Source organism: Somniosus microcephalus, chromosome 6 (assembly GCF_052327205.1).
Source record: "Somniosus microcephalus isolate GS21.2 chromosome 6, FLI_Smic_1.0, whole genome shotgun sequence".
Lineage (NCBI taxonomy): Eukaryota > Metazoa > Chordata > Chondrichthyes > Squaliformes > Somniosidae > Somniosus > Somniosus microcephalus.
This window is the reverse complement of record NC_140992.1, coordinates 28,877,965-28,902,391: the sequence shown is the minus strand read 5'-3', so window position 1 is coordinate 28,902,391 and position 24,427 is coordinate 28,877,965. Positions and strand designations below refer to the sequence as shown.

The 24,427-nt window shown below is 46.0% G+C and overlaps 1 protein-coding gene across 1 annotated transcript in view; it reads right to left on the bottom strand.

The window, feature by feature from the left end:
* Nucleotides 1-24,427, bottom strand: part of xrn1 (5'-3' exoribonuclease 1) — a 144,801-nt gene that overhangs the window by 63,034 nt on the left and 57,340 nt on the right. The window contains exons 10-18 of the mRNA XM_085989602.1: nt 24,204-24,324; nt 23,237-23,326; nt 21,400-21,556; nt 19,947-20,066; nt 19,319-19,488; nt 19,074-19,194; nt 12,924-13,019; nt 12,015-12,118; nt 3,685-3,816 (exon numbers count right to left, since the gene is read on the bottom strand). Of these exons, the coding sequence (XP_085845728.1) occupies nt 3,685-3,816; nt 12,015-12,118; nt 12,924-13,019; nt 19,074-19,194; nt 19,319-19,488; nt 19,947-20,066; nt 21,400-21,556; nt 23,237-23,326; nt 24,204-24,324 (1,111 nt within the window). The remainder of the gene's footprint in view (nt 1-3,684; nt 3,817-12,014; nt 12,119-12,923; nt 13,020-19,073; nt 19,195-19,318; nt 19,489-19,946; nt 20,067-21,399; nt 21,557-23,236; nt 23,327-24,203; nt 24,325-24,427) is intronic.

Sequence of the window (24,427 nt, the reverse complement as noted above, 5' to 3'; positions counted from 1 at the left end):
ATTCATCTTCAAATGCCATATCCCACAAACTGCACCACTAGCCTCACACACTGCTCAATTCACCACACCCCCATTACTCACCAACCAACAATCTCCATCAATCACAACTCATACCTCACATTCATAGCTTCACCTCACCCTCACACACTTGGCACTGCTGCAAGCCTCACACCCACATCTCACAGCTTGCACACACTGCCAGCTATTCAACCATGACAGCCACATCAGCCAAACACAGTGAACCACACTCACTGACACACTTCCCTCTCTCTTGCAGGGCAAGTTGGTGCACAATCGTAGGCAGCTGCAGCTAACTGGAAGGGGACAGGCGTGCCTTCATGTCCTGACCCCACTCAAGGAGATGGTGCTCGCCATAATTGGAGTGGCCATGACTGAGGCCGGCCAGCTGCAGTGCTGAAATCACTGAAGATGACAGTGTGCTCCGACCTAATCCACATCTCGCAATCTCTTCCGAATTACAAGCTGCAGATAGTGTAAGCATGGACCTCTTGCTTACCCCACCCCCACCCCCCACAACCCTACCCTTGTGCCTTTCTCATTTCAGAGACCCAAGAAATCCAACCTGGCCAGGCAGCGGTGCAAGAAGAGGAAGAGAGAGTGATGAAGAAGAAACACCGTCACTCAATCTGACACTCAGCCACCAGGTCAGATACTGGCACTGCGCGGACTTGAGCTTAGCTTAGAGGTGGAATCTGTACGTGGTGAGTCACAGGGCACAAGTGGGCTGCAGCCTGGACAGGGGGAAAGGGTAGCGCAGGTGCCAGCTCCCCAGAAGGCAAGGTCGCACACTAATTCTGCTGCACAGGACTCAGATGAGGACTTCGATGGGGTGGCCTACAGAAGGCGGCTGATGGGTATGCATAACAAAATGCTTGGTGCATTGGCAAGCCTGCCAGAAAGCCTCAATGCAATGTCAAGGTTGTCAAGGAGTCCAGCTCCAGCCTTCACAGGGCTTTGCGCAGAGCTTGGAGCCCATCCTTTCCAGCGTGGAAGGGGTGGGCAGATCCATTAGCGCACTTGTGGACCCAACCATCATGCAGCATCTGATGGCTGATGTCTCAGCTTCCAATGGCTGATGTCTCAGCTTCCATTGCAGCACAATCAGCAGCCACCAAACGTCTGAGTGCTGCAATGGAAGCTCAGACTGAAGTCATACAAACTCAGCTTGCTGCCAAGCAAGCACAGACTGCTGCCATCATGGCTGGGTTTACTAGTGTTGAAAAGGGCTGGCAGGGTGTCACAGCAGTCCAGCAATCTGTCCTCCAGCAGATTAGTAGGCTTGCTGAGGCACCGGCCCGGGGGAGTGGCAGTGGCTGTGTGGAGGACGAACCTGCTGTCCTCACTCAGGATGTCAGCATTCGTCCTCCCACCACTGCTGCTCCGCCAGTGCCCTTACTGTTACCTGTCAGCCAGCCAGCCCAGACTGCTGCGGCCTATGCTGAGGTGATGCAGTTCGAAGCCGAGCCTACTAGGCCCAGGGCTGCTCGAGGTCATCCTGCAAGGCAATCTGCAGTCTTCCCCACTGAAAGTCAGCTGCCTTCCAACCAGCTATGCTGCCAGGGTAGCATTGCATAGGAGCACTAGGACAGGCAAAGGCACACTGAAGACAGGCACTAAGGGGACACACAAGGGTGATTAGTTGACTTTTGAATGAAATATTGTAATGGTTTGATTCATAAAATTGGTTTGGAATGTTTGTTTTGTGGTGGCTTTTATTATAGCATTGAGGCCAAGAGGACGCTGTAGTCAGTAAGAGGGAAGGCAAGATGTGGGACTGTTGGTGAATGGGAAATTGGGGTTGTGTTCACTGGTATCGCAGTCAGAGGAGTCAATCACAGATAGCCCAGGCAGAAAGGAGCCGTCTGGGTTGCCTCCTCCTTTTCTGTTTCCTCCTCCTCCGGTCGCCGTATGCCTAGTGGTAAAGGCTGTGCCCTCGTGATGGCGAGGCTGTGGAGCATGCGGCAGACCACGATAAATCTTGACACGCTCTGGTGAGTACTGCAGGGCTCCTGCAGAGCAGTCCAGGTAGCGGAAGGGTTGTTTAAGGATGCCAATGGTCTGCTCTATCAGATTCCGTGTGGCAGCATGGCTTTCGTTATATGCATGCTGCCCACGTGTGCGTGGGTTGCGCACCGGAGTCATGAGGCAGGTGGTCAGCAGATAGCCCTCGTCGCCCAGAGCCACCCTCTGGTTTGTTGTGGTGGCTCAAATTCTGATAAAACAGCGGATTGCCGCAGAATGAAGGCATCGTGCCTGCTGCCAGGATACCGGACATTGAATTGCACGATGCACTGAGTATGGTCACACACCAACTGGGCATTGAGGGAGTGGAATTCCTTCTGGTTGTGGTACAACTCAGAATTGAGATGCAGTGCCCGCAAAGCGATGTGTGTGCAGTTAATGGTACCCTGCACCATGGGGAAGCCTGCTATCCTGCGAAGCCACGTGCTCACTCCGCCTGGTTCTCTCTGGCAAGAGAGAATGAAATACATTCAGTTCTCCTTGCCTACAGAGCCTCAGACATCTCCCTTAAACAGGAGCGGATGGCAAACTGGAAGATGTTACAGATGTCACTTACCTCTAGCCTGGGAGGAGCCCGGCACGAAGAAGTTGAATGCCACGATCACCTTTACAGCCACTGGCAATGCCATCCTTGCCCTGGACTGAGGCTGCAGATCTGCCTGGAGCAGGTTGACAGATCCGAGTGAGCAACTCCTTAGTAAAACGGAGACTTTGCACGCACTGTCGCTGAGGTTGAAGTAGGAAAATTGCTCCCTGAAGACCCTGGGTAGATATGGCCTCCTGCTGAAAGCCCTTCGCCCCTCCTCCTTCTTCTGCCTCTTGCAGCAGCTTGTCCCTGCTCTGTGTCACCTCTGCTAATTCTCCCCATCATGCTGCAGGCCAAGGGGAATTCAAACTACTACACCCATGCCTGGGAGCAACTGGTCCGAGCAGACCCCTTGCAAGTCAGTAACAAGTACTTGACCACATCTTGGAGACTTTAGGCAACTTTAAAGAAGTCCAGAAAGCACCAAACACTTCTGCAAACTCAGCAACAGTTAGTAGAAATCAATCATCAACTAACACATAAGCAGGTGATAATCCCTTTAAGTAGTGCTGGTGCGGGGTCCTTCCTGCTGCTGAACACACGTTCAGCTGTACAATGTTATGAGAAGGCGTTAGCTCCAGCGTTGAGGTCGAAAATGGCAGCGCTGGCGTCAAATCAGCGTTACACACTGATTGATGTCACAATCTGCCTACTCTGCATACTTACAGCTCCCAGCGCCAACGCCCTCATCAAAATGGTGTCCGGTGCAGCCCGCACCAGAAATGCACATGCGCTGCTCGGACGTCATTTGAGCGCCAACTCAGCACCTGTAGCATCCAAACAACAGGCACGAAGCAACTGAACTTTTAGCCCTATGACTGGGCAACCTGGGAAGGGGGGGGGGGGGGGGGGGGGAGGGGAAGAGGAGGAAGTGAAAGCAAGAAAAATGTGGAAAAGGACAATGAGAATAAGGGGAAATTCTACTTATTTAATTCTTAATGGTAATGTTTACCCTTATCTGGGTTACATTTTTACTCTTTGTAAACTTTACCACTCAATACTTGACTTTAAATATTAATATGAAATAAGTATCTGACATGTATATATTTACTTACAATTCGGTTATATTATGTACTTCTCTGTTCCACGTGTTTTGTTCTGCATCTCCAAGGTAAACTACTTTAACGGGTGGTGGAGTTTTCCCAGTATATACCTTCTGTACTCCTGCAGGTTCTTCTAGATAAAATCTATAAATCACAGTCAAATAAAACAGGTATATTACAAATCAATTCGCATTCAATTATACAAAGTTAGCACAAAGAATAAATTCCTCAATTTACTAACCTGGTTTGAGTTACACCAACATTGATGACCTAATGCATAACAATTGCACAGTGATAGCTGTGGCTCAATTGGTAGCACACTCGCCTGAGTCAGAAGGTTGTGGGTTCAAGACCCACTCCAGGGACTTGAGCACATAAAGCTAGGCTGACACTCCAGTGCAGTGCTTAGGGAGTGCTGCACTGTTGGAGGTGCTGTCATTCGGATGAGATGTTAAACCGAGGCCCCGTCTACTCTCTCGGGTGGACGTAAAAGATCCCATGGCACTATTTCGAAGAACAGCAGGGAAGTTATCCCCAGTGTCCTGGCCAATATTTATCCCTCAACCAACATAACAAAAACAGATTATCTGGTCATTATCACATTGCTGTTTGTGGGACCTTGCTTTCCGCTTCCTACATTACAACAGTAACTCCACTTCAAAAGTACTTCATTGGCTGAAAAGCACTTTGAGACATCCGGTGGTCGTGAAAGGCGCTATATAAATGCAATTGTTTCTTTCTTTTCTTTCAATTAGTAATGGCCCGGATTCTACGGGGCCGATGACGGCATACGCTGTCGTAAGTGCTCAGAATGGCCCTGCAAGTTCCGGGTTTCAGCATGTGCGAAAACCCAGAACTTGCGATCTGTCAAGTTTCGCATTCACAGATCCTTCGCATCGACAGATCCTTCGCAAAAACACTCGCTAACACAGAGTTGGGCTATTTGTTAGAGTTTTTTGAGGTTGTAACTCGCAGAATAGATATAGGGTAACCAGTGGATGTGGTGTATTTGGAATTTCAGAAGGCATTCGATAAGGTGCCACATAAGAGGTTATTAAGCAAAATGAGGGCTGATGCGCTATCAATTACTCATAAAAGACTGAGAGTTAAGAGAGTAACTAAAGGCTTTTATTAACAAAAGAATGAATGTCTGCCTCGAGTGGTCGACCGGTCCAGAAATACAAAGGGCTGGGGAGCAGTCACCTTTATACTAGGACTTGTGGGAGGAGTCAGCCGAGGCATGCCCAGGCATGTACACAGTGGAATACAAACAGTGGTTTACCACATTCACCCCTTGTTTAAAATCGAGTCCGGCGGGGTGAAGTGTATTAAAAGTTAGTGTATTGGAGTCTCTCCGGAGGTCTTGTCTGCCGCTGTGATCGGCGTGGTGACGGCAGGGGTAGTGGAGCTTCCGGCGTCGAGTCCTGCGTAGGCTGTGGCACAGGCGTGTCGTCCTCGTAGATGTCGAGCGGGTCGCGGGGCCCAGGCCTGCCGTCTGCTGGGGCTGGATATCGGATCGTGGGGGGGTGGGGGGGGGGGGGTGGTGGTAGTGAGTTACTGCGGCCCCCGAGGGTGCGAGGTCTCTTATGGAGACTGTGTCCTCCCGCCCGTCCGGGTATGCAATGTAAGCATACTGGGGGTTGGCGTGGAGGAGGTCGACCCTCTCGACCAGGGGGTCCGTTTTATGGGTCCTCACGTGTCTTCTCAGTAGGACCGGCCCTGGGGACGTCAGCCATGGCGGTAGCGATGTCCCCGATGTGGACTTCCTTGGGAAGACAAACATTTTCTCATGAGGGGTGGCGTTAGTGGCAGTGCAGAGCAGTGACCGAATAGAGTGGAGCGCATCGGGGAGCACATCCTGCCAGCGGGAGGTTGGAAGGCCCCTAGACTTTAAGGCTAGCAGGGCGGCCTTCCAAACTGTCGCATTTTCTCTTTCCACCTGTCCGTTCCCCCGGGGGTTGTAACTGGTGGTCCTGCTTGTGGCAATACCCCTAGTTAGCAGGTACTGACGGAGTTCGTCGCTCATAAACGATGAGCCCCGGTCGCTATGGATATAGCTGGGGAAACCGAACAGGGTGAAGAGGTCGTTCAGACATTTAATGACCGTGGCACTGGTCATGTCCGGGCAGGGGATGGCGAACGGGAAACGGGAGTACTCATCAATAATATTGAGGAAGTACACATTGCGGTGGTCGGAGGAGGGGAGAGGCCGTTTAAAATCAACGCTCAGGCGCTCGAAGGGGCGAGTGGCTTTTATCAGGTGGGCCCTGTCTGGTCTATAAAAGTGCGGTTTGCACTCAGCGCAGACTTGGCAGTTCCTGGTCATGGTCCTGACCTCCTCAATAGAGTAAGGCAGGTTGCGGGCCTTGATGAAGTGGAAGAACCTGGTGACCCCCGGGTGGCAGAGGTCATTGTGGAGGGCCCGCAGTCTATCGATCTGCGCGCTGGCGCAGGTGCCACGCGATAGCGCATCCGGGGGTTCATTGAGCTTCCCGGGCCGGTACAAGATCTCGTAATTGTAGGTGGAAAGTTCGATTCTCCACCTCAAGATCTTGTCATTTTTGATTTTGCCCCTCTGCTTGTTGTTAAACATGAAAGCAACTGAACGTTGGTCAGTGAGCAGGGTAAATCGTTTTCTGGCCAGGTAGTGCCTCCAATGACGCACAGCCTCCACAATCGCCTGGGCCTCCTTCTCAACAGCGGAGTGTCTGGTCTCCGGGCCTTGGAGGGTTCGTGAAAAGAAGGCCACGGGTCTCCCCGCCTGATTGAGGGTAGCGGCCAGGGCAAAGTCGGACGCGTCGCTTTCCACCTGGAAGGGGATGGATTCGTCCACTGCGTGCATGGTGGCTTTGGCAATGTCTTCCTTGATACGGTGGAAGGCTAAGCGGGCCTCTGCCGTCAAGGGAAGAGGTGGACTTGATCAGCGGACGGGCCTTGTCCGCATAGTAGGGGACCCACTGGGCGTAATAGGAGAAAAACCCTAGGCACCTCTTCAGGGCCTTGAGGCAGTGGGAGTTCCATAAGGGGACGCATCCGGTCGGGGTCGGGGCCGATGACTCCGTGTTCCACAACACAGCCAAGGATGGAGAGGCGATTTGTGCGGAATATGCACTTCTCCTTGTTATATGTCAGGTTCAGGAGTTGGGCGGTGCGGAGGAATTTTTCGAGGTTTGCGTCATGGTCTTGCAAGTCACGGCCGCAGATTGTCCAGATATGGGAAAGTGGCCTGCAACGCATTTTGATCTACCATCCAGTCCATCTCCCTTTGGAAGACGGAGACCCCGTTGGTGACGCCAAAGGGAACCCTAAGGAAGTGATAGAGGCGGCCGTTTGCCTCAAAGGCGGTATACTGGCGGTCCTCAGGGCGGATAGGGAGCTGGTGGTACGCTGATTTCAGGTCAATGGTCGAGAAGACGCGGTACTGCGCGATCTGGTTGACCATATCAGCTATGCGGGGGAGTGGGTAGGCGTCCAGCAGGGTGTAGCGATTTATTGTCTGGCTGTAGTCGATGACCAGGCGCTGCTTCTCGCCGGTCTTAACGACCGTGTCGGGGTGGATGAAGCTCTCCGTGCTCCCAGAGTCAAAAAGGCAGATTGTATCGTGACCATTTACCTTAATGTCCATTGTGGAACTGGCCAGCTGGTGCGGTCTCGCTTGGTCCAGTGTAACGGATGCCAGCGTAGGGGTCGGTGTGTCGCTGCGGGTATCAGATGAGGCGGTGTTGGGGGCCTGCTGCGTTCCGGCTGTCGTCCAAGATGGCGGCGTCCATGATCCCCATGTGGCTGGAGGCGTCCAAAATGGCTGCTGTACCGGTGGTTCGCACATGGCCGGGGAGGCCCAAGATGGCGGCCCGCATGGCCCACACGCGGCACTGCTGGGGTTCGGGGTGGCTTTGGCCCTGCAGACGCTAGCGTAGTGTCCCTTCTTCCCGCAGCCCGCGTTTTTCGCCGGGCAGCGCGCTCTGGGGTGTTTTGCCTGGCCACAGAAGTAGCATTTCTGGCCTTGGGACACTGCTGCGGTAGTTGGGCCGTTGCTGGGGTGGCATGGCGCTATGGGGCGGTCCTACCGTGTCCCAGGCTGTCATTCCCCGCGGCGTCCACGGTGCAGAGGAGTAGGCATCCATGCCCCGGTAGGCTGCATCCAATGATAGTGCGAGTTCAGAGGCGTTGTTGAGGTCGAGGTCACTCTGCTCCAACAGTCGCTGTCGGGTGTAATTGGATCTGTGGCCCGCTACAAAAGCGTCCCGGATAAGTTCCTCTGTGTACACGGCGGCCTTTCCATCCTTACAACCACAGGCCCGGCCAAGCACAGACAGTGCCTGAAGGTATTCCACGGTCGATTCCCCAGGTTGTTGTTTACGACTCCCCAGAAGGTGCCTGGCGTACACTTCGTTCACTGGGCGCGTGTACTGGTCCTTGAGGAGCTTGATAGCGTCCGCGTACGAGGTCGCGTCTTGGATGACCGAGTACACTCGGTGGTTCACTTTGGAGGTCAGGACATCCAGTTTGTCCTCGTCCGATTTGATTGCTGCGGAGGCGGTCAGGAATTTTTCGAAACACTTAAGCCAGTGAGTAAACTTGGTGGATGAGTCCGCCTCCCGATGATCTAAGTCCAGGCATGCTGGTGTGAGGATCTTCTCCATTATAAAAATTTTGTTAATAAAATTGATGCGCTATCAATTACTCATAAAAGACTGAGAGTTAAGAGAGTAACTAAAGGCTTTTATTAACAAAAGAATGAATGTCTGCCTCGAGTGGTCGACCGGTCCAGAAATACAAAGGGCTGGGGAGCAGTCACCTTTATACTAGAACTTGTGGGAGGAGTCAGCCGAGGCATGTCCAGGCATGTACACAGTGGAATACAAAGTGGTTTACCACAAGGGCTCAGGGGATTGGGGGTAATATACTGGTGTAGGAACGGTAGTTCCTATCTGAACAATTGCAGTTCGACTCAGTAAATCAAAACAACAAAGTTTAATAACAACGAGGTTAACTAGTAAACTACAGGAGAAGATGTATACAGGTCTGTTCAGGCTGCAAGGCACTCGAAGACTACTGGAAGGTTCTGGAAACTGACGTCATGACGTCATCGCGTTCTTCGCGCCACTGGCAGTCACGTGATCGGCGTCATGATGTCATCACGCAGAGTATAGGAAGGTACATACAGTATAGTTAACAAACAGTTTAAAGGTGCAGTACGTGGCTGCACTACAATGCAGTTAAAGAGATTATTCTCAAATGTTCTGAGTCTCTTAGTGGCTCCGCCACACGAGCATGGACTGAGGATTACTTAACGGACAGAAAACAGAGAGTAGGAATAAACGGGTCATTTTCAGGTTGGCAGGCTGTAACTAGTGGGGTCCCGCAAGGATCAGTGCTTGGGCCTCAGCTGTACACAATCTATATCAATGGTTTGGATGAGGGAACCAAAAGTAATATATCCAAGTTTGCGGATGATACAAAGCTAGGTGGGAAAGTAAGTTGTGAGGAGGATGCAAAGAGGCTTCAAGGGATATAGACAAGTTAAGTGAGTGGGCAAGAATATGGCAAATGGAATATAATGTGGAGAAATGTGAAGTTATCCACTTTGGTAGGAAAAATAGAAAAGCAGAGTATTTTTTAAATGGTGAGAGTTTGGGAAATGTTGGTGTTCAGAGGGACCTGGGTGTCCCTGTACATGAATCACTGAAAGTTAACATGCAGGTACAGCATGCAATTAAGAAAGCAAATGGTATGTTGGCTTTTATTACAAGAGGATTTGAGTATAAGAGTAAAGATGTCTTACTGTAATTATATAGGGCCCTGGTGAGCCCACACCTGGAGTATTGTGTACAGTTTTGGTCTCCTTACCTAAGGAAGGATATACTTGCCATAGAGGGAGTGCAACGAAGGTTCACCAGACTGGTTCCTGGGATGAGGGGATTGTCCTATGAGGGCAGATTGAGTAGACTAGGCCTATATTCTCCAGAGTTTAGAAGAATGAGAGGTGATCTCATTGAAACATACAAAATTCTTACAGGGCTTGACAGAGTAGATACAGATGTGGGTGGTGGGTTAAAATAAATGCTTTTACCAGGTACTCCACTCTGACCTCTCCGTCCTCTGCCTCTTACACTGTTCCAATGAAGCTCAACGTAAGCTCGAGGAACAGCACCTCATCTTTCGATTAGGCACTTTACAGCCTTCTGGACTCAACATTGAGTTCAACAATTTCAGATTATAACCTCTGCCCCATCATTTTTTTTCTCTCTCACATGGCAGCTGTTGATCATCCTGCCATTGCCATTTACACTTCATCTAGATTCATCTTTTGTTTCTTAACTTGTCTCATTACCATCTCCTTTTGCCTTGCACCATCATCCCTTTTGTCTCTTAATCTCTCCTGCCTTCCACCCTATCACAGAGCTTCCCTTTTGTTCTTTCCTCCCCTCCCCCCTCTCTCTGCCCCTGCACTTGCTTAAAAACCTGTTACATCTCCAACTTTTTCCAGTTCTGACGAAGGGTCATCGACCTGAAACATTAACTCTGTTTCACTCTCTACAGATGCTGCCTGACCCGCTGAGTGTTTCCAGCAGTGTGTGTTTTTATTTCAGATTTCCAGCATCCGCAGTATTATGCTTTTGTATTGGTTGACCGGGCCCACATGATCCCAGGCACGCTTACGAACCGCCTGCGCCCCTGGGATCCGTGGGTCTTTACACAGGCTTAGGCGCAGAGGTCCAGGACCCAAAGAGTCTGAAGCTCCGGAGACACCAGGTACATTCAGATTTTTATTTTGGTTTGGAGGCGTATTATTCTGGTACGTCTCCGACTGCAAATGCAGGGCCAATAAATAATATCGACTACAAAACAGAACCAATTGGACCCCAATGACTCAGTAGGGAAAAATCATTAAATGGTGCAATACTAAGTTTATAGACCATGATGGTCACCGATTTGACTCCTAACTCAGTGGAGTCTTCTGCTGCAAAGTGTGCACATGTGGATGTCAGAGTTGGCTGTAGTGCCTCCTCGCCCGAGCAAATAGCGAACAGCTTGCAAACATCCAGACATAGTGTGAGAATTTGCTGCAATGATGTTATTGGCAACAATCTCCACAAGTAAGATCGTTATTTGCCCTGATCATCGAGCGCTGATCCAAAGCAAACACTTGCTAGGAAACTCGTTACCATGCGCTACAGCGATGATCCAAGAAGCTTGGAAGCGGCACTAATGCTCAGAAGTGGACCAGCTGTATGTGCAGGTCAGTTCCATCCGGCCAATGTTTGACTGCCCAATATTCGAAGGAGGAAAGGATAAATAAATGAACCACGGCACAAGCGAGACAAATCTTAGCAGGGGAGAGTTGGCGGATTTATTTGTTGTTGTTGAATTGCTCTTCCAAGCAGTTGTAAAGTTCGTGGCCAGTTGCTATTCTATCATGCTGCCTTGAAGTATTTGGATTTTTGAATTTCGATGTAACAAATTCACCTCAAACTACCCATCTACAAACGGAGAAACTGGACCCTTAATGTTAGCTTTTCAAACTTTGTGCATTTTTAAAATATATATTTAAACATTCGGCCGATGTGTGCATTGATTTTGGTTCCATTCTTGGTATTCCCAAAAGGTCTAGAAATCTGCCAGAGAATTTCAATCCCAAACCAACTTTGCTCTCATCAATAAACTGCAAAAATGATTGAACATTTTGAAATGCCACACAACCCAATGGGTGGCGTATTGGGAGTGCTGCTGGCACCTGTGGAATCAGAACTGGCTCCCTTACCCTGGTGGCGTAAATTTACAAAAAGGTAGATCGACCATTCTTTAGTCAAGATAAGGGAGTTGGCTTTAACCAAGTACAATTGGAGAGCCAACATATTAATGTTGCTCTCCTATAAAGCACCTTTTGAGTAGTAAAGTTTAGAGTACAGAACCAAAATGGGAAATTCTTTGCTTCCTCTCCCACTGCCTGGTTACAGAATGGTCAAATGTTCTACTCCCAGGCAACAGTCAGTATCACTCAAGGCAGTGAGATGAGTGACTAGCAGATACACAAGACTACGATAGATGACTGACTTTCGAAGAAACCTACATTCTGCTTGACTTTGGTGCCAAATGGCATGACCAGGAAACTGTACAGAGAATCGTGACCAAAAACTTGCCTATTATACCATCAACAAAACACAACCAACTCACTCAGCAACTGATAAAGACTCTTGGGAGAGGGGGAAAAAAGTACACATATAGGGGGATTTTGTGGTGCAAGATTCAAAGTGTAAACACAAACCAAGCTACAATATTAAATGCACTCCCATGCTATTGTGCAAACTGTAGCTCAAAGCATTTTATTCAGCACTTACTTTGTTTCTCGATCTGACACTGCAACAACCCGAGCTTCCTCAAGATGAGGCCAGTTCAAAAATATCGGCTTTCCCAGCACCTGATTAGCAACATCATCCACATTCTGAAAGGGAAAGGTCATTTATAAATTAGTCTTAAATACATGACTTTTAAATATTGGATTACCTTTCAATGCAACATTTCAGCAATGACAGCAAGAGGAAACCTTATTCCTAGCATGATGCAAAAATTCAAAGACTTTACTGAAATTTGACACCAAAAACATCAGAAAGATCAAATATAATGTTGCAAAAGTTAGCTTTGAAGTAAAGCAGGTGAATGAATTGGCATTTAATTTTGAATCACGAGCAATATCATTTAAGTGACTGCTCATTTTTTTTTTTTTTAATTATCTGAATCAAACATTTTGCAAGTCAAAACAAAATGTTGTTTTCAAAAAGGACATTAGAAAGTTTCAATGTTTCTTTGGATCTGATTTTAAAAAAGAAAACTAAACCCAATACAGGAAACTTTGGTTTATCCAGAGGTTGTATGTCCGGAAACCTCGATCCACCGGCAGAAATCAGGAACCGTTTTGTTAGGTTTTTTTTACTTCTCGTGGCTTTTTTTTCACTTCTCGTGGCTTTTTTTTCCCCAAACAGTCAGGCTCTGCAAAGTCTCTCTGAAGCTGTTGCTAAGCTACAGAGACGCTTCCAAGGTACGGCCGACTGTTTAGAAGCTGTTGCTAAGCAAGTGTTTGTTGCCAGATACGGAGATGAAAAGCTCCGTATACTTCAACGTTAGCGCTGGTTTGTCCGGCAGTTTTGATAGATCGGCAACAGCTCGGTCCCGTCGGTGCCGGATATCACAAAGTTTCCTGTACAAGTTATATTACAGTTTTGCTATACTCCATATGACCCAGTACATACTTCCTCCTCCTCTTCTTTGAGCAATAGTTCCAAAAGCATATTCTCTCCACGGCTTGGCTGTTGAAAGACTTGAACCCCACTCTTCCTCAAGTAGAACTGCAAGAACAAAAATTAAAACATGCATGTTTCATTTGTACAGGTTTCTGTTAAAGGAAATAGAAGGTGTAAAAGAAAAGCTCACTTCCATTTACTCTGGCTTTTTCCTCATGACAGTACCACTTGATACCATACAGCTTCCTCTAATCAGGTAACTGCAGCCTTGTTTATGTCCAGGGCATAGCTACACTCTTGACTGGCCCCCATCCAGTCACCCATTCTCTATATATGTATGTACTGTAACATTACACAATTGAGTAACTAGTGACTATCCTGTTGAGAGGTAAGTTGGGTTGACGTGGCTCCAATCGAAGCCACTAGGGAGGTAGATAGGGCTTTAAACTAAATAAGGGGGGGGGGGGGGGGCAGGTCCTGGTGGAAAGAAATCTAGAATGCTAAAGAGAAAAGACAAGGAAGCAGTGCCGGAAAGCGATTGGGGTAAGGATAAACAGATTGTGTCAGGAAGGGACAGAGTGTACAAACAAAGGAGTGCACTAACAAATAGGGTCCGGGTAAGAAAAAATGGTATTAAGGCAAATAGGGCCATAGTACAAAAAATTGTTAAGATGTCTAAAAATGTTAAAAAGACAAATCTGAAGGCACTGTATCTGAATGCACGAAGCATTCGTAATAAAGTAGACGAATTAACAGCACAAATAGATGCAAACGGATACGATATAATTGTGATTACGGAGACATGGCTGCAAGGTGACAAAGGCTGGAAGCTGAATATCCAAGGATATTCGATATTTAGGAAGGACAGGCAAACAGGAAAAGGAGGCGGGGTGGCGTTGTTAGTAAAGGATGAAATCAGAGCAATAGTGAGAAAGGATACTGGCTCAGAAAAATCAAGATGTAGAATCAGTCTGGGTGGAGCGAAGACGCACCAAGGGGCAGAAAACATTGGTGGGAGTTGTCTATAGGCCTCCAAACAGTAGTGGTAATGTAGGGGATGGCATCAAACAGGAAATTAGAGATGCATGTAACAAGGGTACTACAGTAATCATGGGTGACTTTAATCTACATATAGACTGGCCAAACCAAATTAGCAATAATACTGTGGAGGATGAATTCCTAGAGTGTGTACGAGATTTTTTTTTAGACCAGTATATTGAGGAGCCAACTAGGGAACAGGCTATCCTAGATTGGGTATAGTGCCATGAGAAGGGGTTAACTAATAATCTTGTTGTGCGGGGTCCTTTAGGGAAGAGTGACCATAACATGATAGAATTCTTCATTAAGATGGAAAGTGAAGTAGTCCTAAATCTAAACAAAGGAAACTAAGAAGGTATAAAGAGTGAGTTGGCCATGATAGATTGGGGAGCTTCATTAAAAGGCATGACGGTGGATAGGCAATGGCTAACATTTAAGGAACGAATGCATGAATTGCAACAGTAATACATTCCTTTCTGGCGCAAAAATACAAAAGGAAAAGCGGCCCAACCATGGCTAACAAAAGAAATGAATGATAGTATTAGATCCAAAGTGGAGTCATATAAAGTTGCCAGAAAAAGTAGCAAGCCTGAGGATTGGGAGCAGTTTAGAGTTCAGCACAAAAAGGACCAAGAGATTGATTAAGAGAGGAAAAATAGAGTACGAGAGTAAACTTGCTAGGAACATAAAAGCGGACTGTAAAAGCTTCTACAAGTACGTAAAAAGAAAAAGATTAGTGAAGACAAATGTAGGTCCCTTAGTCAGAAACGGGAGAATTTATAATGGGGAACAAGGAAATGGCAGAGCAATTAAACAAATACTTTGGTTCTGTCTTCATGGAAGAGGACACAAATAACTTCCCAGAAATGCTAGGGAACCAAGGGTCTAGTGAGAAGGAGGAATTAAAAGGAAATTAGTATTAGTAAAAAAAAAGTGCTGGAGAAATTAATGGGACTGAAAGCCGATAAATCCCCAGGGCCTGATAATCTACATCCCAGAGTACTAAAAGTGGTAGCTATGGAAATAGTGGATGCACTGGTTGTCATCTTCCAAAATTCTATAGATTATGGAACAGTTCCTGCAGATTGGAGGGCGGTAAATGTAACCCCACTATTTCAAAAAGGAGGGAGAGAAAACGGGGAGCTGCAGACCAGTTAGCCTAACATTAGTAGTAGGGAAAATGCTAGAGTTTATTTTAAAGGATGTGATAACAGGACACTTAGAAAATATCAGCAGGATTAGACAAAGTCAATATGGATTTATGAAAGGGAAATCGTGTTTGACAAACCTACTGGAGTCTTTGAGGATGTAACTGGTAGAATAGATAAGGGAGAACCAGTGGATGTGGTGTATTTGGATTTTCAGAAGGCCTTTGATAAAGTCCCACATAAGAGGTTAGTGTGCAAAATTAAAACACATGGGATTGGGGCAATATACTGGCATGGAACCAAAAAAATATATGTACTGGCATGGATTGAAAATTGGTTAACAGACAGGAAACAGAGAGTAGGAATAAATGGGTCTTTTTCGGGGTGGCAGGCGGTGACTAGTGGGGTACCGCAGGGATCAGTGCTTGGGCCCTAGCTATTCACAATATATATCAATGATGATTTGGATGAGGGAACCAAATGTAATATTTCCAAGTTTGCTGACGACCAAAACTAGGTGGGATTGTGAGTTGTGAGGAGGATGCAGAGGCTTCAAGGCAATTTAGACAAGTTGAGTGTGTGGGCAAATACATGGCAGATGCAGTATAACGTGGATAAATGTGAAGTTATCCACTTCGGTAAGAAAAACGGAAGCGCAGAGTATTATTTAAATGGTGATAGATTGGGAAATGTTGATGTATAAAGGGACCTGGGTGTCCTTGTACACCAGTCACTGAAAGCAAACATGCAGGTGCAGCAGTTGGGAAGGCAAATGGTATGCTGGCCTTCATTGCAAGAGGATTTGAGTACAGGAGCAAGGATGTCTTACTACAGTTATACAGGGCCTTGGTGAGACCACACCTGGAGTACTGTGTGCAGTTTTGGTCTCCTTACCTAAGAAAGGATATACTTGCCATAGAGAGAGTGCAGCAAAGGTTCACCAGACTGATTCCTGGGATGCCAGGACTGTCATATGAGAGATTGGGTCGACTAGGCCTGTATTCACTAGAGTTTAGAAGAATGAGAGGGGATCTCATTGAAACATATAAACTTCTGACAGGGCTAGACAGACTGGATGCAGGGTGTTGCCCCTGGCTGAGGGGTCTAGAACGAGGAGTCACAGTCTTAGGATACGGGGTAGGACATTTAGGACTGAGATGAGGAGAAATTTCTTCACTCAGAGGGTGGTGAACCTGTGGAATTCTCTACCACAGAAGGCTGTGGCGGCCAAGTCACTGAATATATTTAAGAAGGAGATAGATAGATTTCTAGACACAAGGGGCATAGGGGGTATGGGGAGAGAGCGGGAATATGGTATTGAGATAGTTGATCAGCCATGATCATACTGAATGGCGGAGAAGCCGGCTCGAAGGGCCTACTCCTGCTCCTATTTTTCTATGTTTCTATGTAAGATGAAGATTCAGAACCATCAGTCAAAAGGAATATTAAAAGGTAGAATGGGTTTAAACTAGCTGGTTCATGTTGAAAAAAAACACAAATGCAGACGTAATGATCCAAATGGCTGTGCTGCAACATTCTATGATTCTAATCCTTTGTGGTTGACGTTACAATCAAATATCCAAGACAAGCAGATTCACAATACTCTAGGGCATCGTTGGAGTGCCTAGCCACCCTGTTTCACCAATGGAACCTATCACTAAGTAAGACTCTTTTCATTCAGCTCCATATAACCCTCTAAGTCAATGTATAATGAACACGGGTTGGCTTGACGAGCAGCAAGATAGCAGTACTCTGTGCTAGTAGGTGGTGCAGTTTTAACTAGCTAAACTTCATCAGTACCCTTGTACACACTTGGGGATCTCTCAGCCTGCATTTATGCTCATTGGACTTGGGTGAGTGGAGTGAGATACACCCCACATCAGACAAACAGAAAATCTGTCTGTGTGGATTTCTTTTGGTCTGAAAACTCTTAACTAGTGCTGGGTTTCCATCAATGTCAGTCATCAAGCTCACCCCCCGATCCCCCAGCAAAATATCTGGCCATCTCATTAATGCACTTCACTGCAGTCCAGATCAGGCCAGTGTGATTGATTGACATTGCATCAACCAGTAACTCCATAAATCAGGAACCGTCTTTGAATTAATACAAATTTTTTAAGTCTTTTGCTGCGGCAAGGTTCCTTGGGTGTTGATCAGCTTCTAGTACCTCATCCAAATGTCCATTGTTCATGTGTAATCTTCGACAGTGGGCGTCAGCAGGCCATTTGACTGCAGAGATTATTCAGCAGTGCTCACTGGATACTGATCAGAAAGAGGGATGTGGCCAAATTTCCCTCGCTACCCAGGGACACAAGAGGCAAATTGCAGCACCTTTACTGCCACTCTGGCTAAGTGCAGCTATCGCAGCACAGACCAGACATCAAACCTGGAATCGTCCTGGTCTGTATGACTCAGTTACGGACTAGATAAACTTGGTGAACTTAAAAGTGTTCTTAAAAATGTTATTTGTCTACCCTTCTTTTAAGTTCTTCCAATGCAACACGCATTTCCTAACAGAAAGAATGGGTAGTAACTTCCTCCTTGGCTACACTTGCCAGTTGCTGCACAAAAGCAAGGTGACTGCTCTACCAATTTTCTGTCTGCCTGCAAAGGACCTAGTTTCTTTTTAGGACTTGCAAATGGCACAATCAAGATCCGGAAAACGTCAAAGATGAGGGCATTAACCAAAAGTGTAATAACTATGCTCCCTTAATTCTTACTCTTGCAAGATCTGGTGAGTGGCAAACACAATGGTTCAGAAATTCGAGTCTCCACGGGTGAGTACGCACAGGGTACTCACCCGTAGGCCCAATGGAAGTGGCGGTTTCCTGCATGCACTGCGCATGCGCGGGAAACCGGCACTTCCGTTCCTCTGAACAAAGGGGTTCAGAGGTCGAACGCGTGCGCAGGAGGGGCTGCGCGTGCGCATTGAACTTCGGTCTTTTAAAAAAAAAAAATTTATTACAGGTTTTCCCGGAACGTAAGCCTGCAGAATTTAGAAATGTAAAAAGCCGGCGTAAGGCCTGCTTTTTACAAGGTAAGTGGTGAATTAATTAAAATTAAAACATTTTTTCCACAGGTTTATTATTTTTAAATACTTTAAAGCAAGGTAAGTTTATTTTTAGCCCCAATAGAAAATAAAATTATTTTTTTCAAAAATTTAAATTGTTTAAAATAGTTATTTCATGTCATTTATAGTTTATTTTAAAAATGTGATGATTTTAAAAATTTATTTGAAGATTTAGTGCTATTTTGGGGCCGTAGTATTTATAAGTCTTGACAGCACTTCGTGTCAGACTTATGAATGGAGCATTCCCTGCTCCAATTGGCTCCCCATGGCCCACGTGATCCCAGGGGACGCATCGAACTAACTGCGCCCCTGGGATACGCAAGCACTGCGTGCCGGCAGCTGGACCAGGCCCAGGATCGGAATTCCACGGGGGCCCAAGAGCTCAACGGCCAGCGCGAGTCAAGTCGGGGGCTTGCACCCGCGGGAAGCCCCCAACCCGAATTTCTGGGCCATTATTCTTATCACAGCTATCAATGTACAGCACACAGCCATGGAAACAGGACCCAGTTGTATAGATGCACATGTTTCAAGCCCACTCTAAACAATAGATGTCCTGCCAAGAGTAGCAGAACTGTTTAGGAGAAAAGTTACATACACGTTCATGTCTTTCTCTTTGATTTTCCGTCCCCATAGCAAAAAGCCCAGGGGTCCCCTCAGTTTCTAAGCATAGTGGCTACGATTGGATTAAGTGGCTAGGGGGCAGGGGAACAAACCTACAATCATCCACAGGGTGACGATCCAATAACCTGCCTTTAAAATGATGCAATCTCTCCATGCCTACAACAAGCTGTTTCATGCATACAACAATGCCGGTGCGTCAATTCCTGCTCCTGATTCACAAATGCAACTGCAGCAAGCAAGTTGTGCAATTAACAGAAACTTACCATCACAGGGGAAACTTACCTTATGCTTAATATGCTTCAGAGTTGGAAACCCACAGAAGTACACAGAACCCTTATCAGTGACAGGCTTTACTGTGTAACTGAGATCTACTCTCCATGCCTCCACAGGAATCTCTTCATGTCTGAAAGAAAATACCAATAGTAGTAAATTAAAATGTAATATTAGCAGTAGTAGCAGTTGTTTAATTTGTAGAACAATCCTTTAGGGAACAATTTAAAACTTGATATTGTGCAAAGTCTCATTACCTTGCATGACATTGCACCACATCTGGAAATTTTTCTGGCCACGGCGATGAATATTTAAATTCAATTTCTTTATCACACCAAAACATGACACATCCACTATGCCTATTGCGCTGTCTCTCCTCTGCTGAGAGAGACCTATTACATGGTTCCATAGCTGCCAGTAACAGTTTCTGAAAAGGTTGGAAAATATTTAGTTTTGTTACACATTTACAAATGGATGAAATGGTAAAATGATACTAGACAGAGATATAGGACTTTGAGATATCCATTATAAACTCCGAAGTGAGGGGGTGATTTCCCACACATGCTCTCAATAGAACGTGATCTGCCTCCTTAAACACACACCACCCCCCCTCCCCCCCCATACACGACTTTCTCTAAGTTGCCCCAAACAAAAAAAAGTCATATACAAGTACATATTGAACTACAAACTCCAACCACTGTTTTACAGGCGGGTAAGGAGCAACAAAAACAAATCTTTGAATATTTTCAAACCAAAAGCAAGACTGTTACAACTCAAGTGGTTTACAAATTTGTCAGATTTAGGGATTAAAATAATTTACAGTTGGTTCTCTTTTACAAATAGAAACACTTGAAAAACAAAGTGGTAACACTAAAAAGTACTTACCTCATCAATAAATGGAATCAGAACAACAGCTTCCCAATCCTGCTGCTTGCCATTAAGGTCAGTTTTGAAATCTGGGGGATAGTACTCAATGATTGGAGATTCTTCATCAGTCATTAAAAACTGAGAATGTAACAATAAACATCAAGTAGCTATAATCATACTTCTCAAACTTAAAGATGTGGTTTCTACTATTACATACTAATTTTTCCTTCTATCCTGCTCTCACACAAGATTCTTTCACTGCAATCCCTGGCAAGAAGCCAGGCAGGTTATCTTTTCACAGATCTGTGACTATGTAACAGCTAGAAGGCGTACATGAGCGAAAGAGAGAGGGGGGGGGAGAGAGAAGGGGAGAGAGAGAGAGAGGGAGAAGGGGAAGGAGAGAGAGAGAGAGAGAGAGAGAGAGAGAGAGAGAGAGAGAGAGAGAGGGAGAGGGAGAGGGAGAGGGAGAGGGAGAGGGAGAGAGAGAGAGAGAGAGAGAGAGAGAGAGAGAAGGGGAGAGAGAAGGGGAGAGAGAAGGGGAGAAAGAGAAAGAGAAAGGGGGGAGAGAGAGAGAGAGAGAGAAAGAAGAGGAGAGCCTTGGTGCCAAATATGTAACAACATGTCACAACCTGAGGACTGTTTAAAATTAATACTGAATGTACCCAACGATGTTCAACGACTGTTTAAATTAATATTGTTTAAACTAATATTGTATGTACCCAACGAAGGTCAAAATTGTTTGACACCTACAGAATGTGGGAAAACTGTACTTTTGTTATGTAAGCTTTGGCAATATGGTTCCCTGTAAACTTTCATGCCAATAAAGCATTTGAATTGAATTGAATGGAGAGAGAGAGAGAGAGAGAGAGAGAGAGAGAGAGAGAGAAAGAAAGAAAAAGAGAGGAGAGAAGACGGGCGACGTCAGGGGCGGGTTCTGAGAATGAGACTGCAGTAACAGGTAAATGCTGGGCCCAAGATGTTGGGGGTGGGGGGGGGGGGGGGGGGGGGAGTCCAAGCCATGGGGTGGTAGTCCAATCGACCAGGGGGGTTGTTCCAGGCCCGGGGTGGGGGGAGTCCGATCCCCGACCCTGGGGACGGCCAGGCTGAAGGTGAGGGAGCTTGGGGGGGGGGGGCCAGGCGGAAGCACGCCTTCTCCTCCCGGCCCACAAGCATTGCTCCCCAAGGCTGAGGCCGCCTTGTTGCAGCCACCGGGAATCCCAAGCCCCGGGATCCCTGGTTGCCTGCAGGAAAATCTGCAAAGCAGGCTAAAGTAGAGTCTTCAGGCCTCATTATAATATTTAAATTGCCAACTCGCCTCTTGGCAGCCCGTACCCCCCCTCCCACCCGAGTGAAAGGTGAAAGTGGGCAGGTTGGAAGCGGGTTGAGGTCGGGGTTCACATTTTTTCAACTTTCATTTCCCACCACGCCTCCAACCTCAGAAAATTCCAACCTAAGAGTAAACTCAACTTACCTGGTAGGAGTTGGGTAGAAGCTCTTTGCTAGCTGCTGGTAGAACAGCCAGAAGCTGCTCAAATGGCTTGAATGGTCTCCCCATATCCAATGTTATCTTCAATTTACTGATATTACGAATGTCTGATAGGTAAGGTGCATAATGAAAAGGATAGTACCTAAACAGTGAAACAGAACATTTAATCATGCATATTGCACTTCGAATTGTTTTGTAAATAAACTCACCAACCTTTATGGTTTCACTTGAAATGATATTTTAATTAATCACTGAAAGGGCGACTCAAAATAAGCTGGTAAATTTGAAAAGCTAGGCTTCTACATTGGAACAAATTATTTCAAATAAAGCTGTCCAATGACTTTAATGAAAATGACACCCATGCAATTTTGAGTCACCAGGGATTAGCATGTTATGTGATGCATAAATAATTTATGTCTCTCATTTACAGTGAAGTGCCCAGAAACAGACAGAGGGCCTCACGACTATCAGCTGAAACCAAAATTAAACTAATATACATCCACGTCATCTGGTATTGTTTAAAATATTTAAAATATTTATCAGAGCATGCAGTTATCACACTTTAATACGACGTTAAAATACTGTGTGCTTCGGAGTTGGAGCCTATAACTGATTTACACATTGCAATTTGTAAAGTTACCTCAACACCTCCTCTCTGGTGAAGAAGGCCCAGCAGCGCCTATATTTCTTGGAGGCTGAAGGGATGTAATCTGTCACCCCCGATCCTCTCTAACTTCTACCGCTGCACTATAGAGAGCATCCTGACAAACTGTATCACAGTATGGTACGGCAGCTGTAGCTCCCATGACCGGAAAGCCTTGCAGCGGGTAGTCAAAACTGCCCAACGCATTACCGGCACCCGGCTACCGACCATAGAACATATATATCAGAAACGCTGCCTACGGAGGGCACGGACCATCATCAAAGACCCTACCCACCCCAGCCACAGTCTGTTCGCCCTCCTACCATCTGGGAGACGCTACAGATGCATTCGCACCCGTACGACCAGATTTAGGAACAGCTTCTTTCCCAGGGCTGTCATCCTACTGAACTCCACAAATAAACACGATGCACTTTATTATGGTCATATTTATGCTAATATATATGTACAAATGTATGTTGAAATGTTTAAGTGTCCTAATCCAAATTGTACACTCTCAGGAGCCGCAAGCCTACATTTCGTTGTACTGCACTTGTGCACTAACAATGACAATAAAGTTGATTTGATTTGATTGAACAAGTGGCAACTTATCTCAGTTGGCAGCACTCTCGCCTCAAAGTCAGATGGTTGAGAATTCAAGCTCCACTACTGACTTTTATTACATTATATTAAAAAAAAGAGCTGCAACAAATCTGTTTAATTCACAAAGGGATAAGAGAATAAAAAGAGATCTTGGGGCAATGAGGATATGGAATCCATAATTGAGGTAGTTAATCATGAACTATGGAAGGAGCGACATTAAATGGGCCACATGACCTTTTCTCATTCCGAGCTGCGTCACACTTGGGAGCGATTAGAAGGCAGTAAGCACATTTTCATTAAGAGTTCAGATGAAAAGATCGGTAAAACAAATGTCAGTTCATTACATTCATTAGAAATTATCTTTGCAATCTCTTATGGTTCCTCTTCCAAGCATCTAGTGTTCATTTAACAACACAAATTTAAGTGGTTTATCCCATATCCAAGAACAAATCTCTACATTCTATAAAATATTTAACAGAAACTACATAACCATGTTTAAATAAACAGGCAGGAAAGAGATACAGCAATACTGCCACAGTCACAAAACTTGTATTCAAATATCTCCACGCAAAAACCTACCAGCTCCAGGACTGTACACCATGATAATAATAGTGCAAAATCCATTGTATTGCTTGAACATAACATTCTGCCTGTTGAGCAAGAAATTCACTATTGGGAAGAAAAAAGAAATCAAATTTTGCCAAACAAAACAAACATTAAAAACTTCCAACTACTGCTATTCAACCCAACACGAGTTGGTGGGGGCACTAGATTCTCCATATTCCCAATCAGATTTTTCAACAGATACGTGTTTTTTCTCCTCTGTTGGATGCTCTCCAGTAACTTGCCCAAGTGGCAACTCTTCCTGTGCGAGCTTCAACAGCGAGTGACGGCAGCCTATTTGTCCATAGGCGCCAAGCTCAATCCTTTTCTCAACTGATGGCGTGCACGCATAGGGTACAGTAACACAGTTAGGGTACTGGACTAGCAACCCAAAGGTTGAGAGTTCATACAAATACCAGCTCAGGTTTCTTGATTGACAAAATGCAAAGATCATGGCTGTGAAATTGTGAAACTCTGCTTCCAGTGTGGACAACTGGGTCAGAGGTCAGTGTGCCCTATTCTCCGTGTTGCATTTCTGTAGCCAGAGCAAGACACGATGCAGAGAGCAGAGTCTCGTAATTTCAGGGCTTGTACCTCAAGGCTAAACGCAAATATTTTGAATTGTTTCTCCTAGAATTCTGGGGTTAGGGGGTCAGCTGGTGGTCCCCTCCCCTTCTCCTAGAACACTCAAATCCACTCCTTGACAGACAAACCTGCAACCCACGTACTCGTTTTCCAAAACACTGTACCACACATGCTCTCCGTTCCCTCCCGAGTAGAAAGCTCCTGCTATCGTAAGTCAACTCAGTGCTTTAACAAATGATCTGCCTTTTAATTAAAAACCTGCACCATCTATTTGGGAAACCTCTCTCATTCGTAATAAAATATAATCACGTGATTAAATGCTAGTTCAGCTTAAGAGTAGAAAACAAAATTCACTTACTCAGAGACAACTTCTACACCCATCTTAGTCATGTAATAGACTCTCTTGTATTGCCTGAATTCTGTCTCAAACAAATCATCCTCTTCCTCATTGTCATCGTTATTGTCATCATCCCACAGATCTGAAATATATTATGTTTAAGTTACTGATGAAAGTGCAGAAATGGAATGAAATGTGGTCATGTAAATCAGTTTCAGTCCATTATACTGACTGCAAAAACTGAA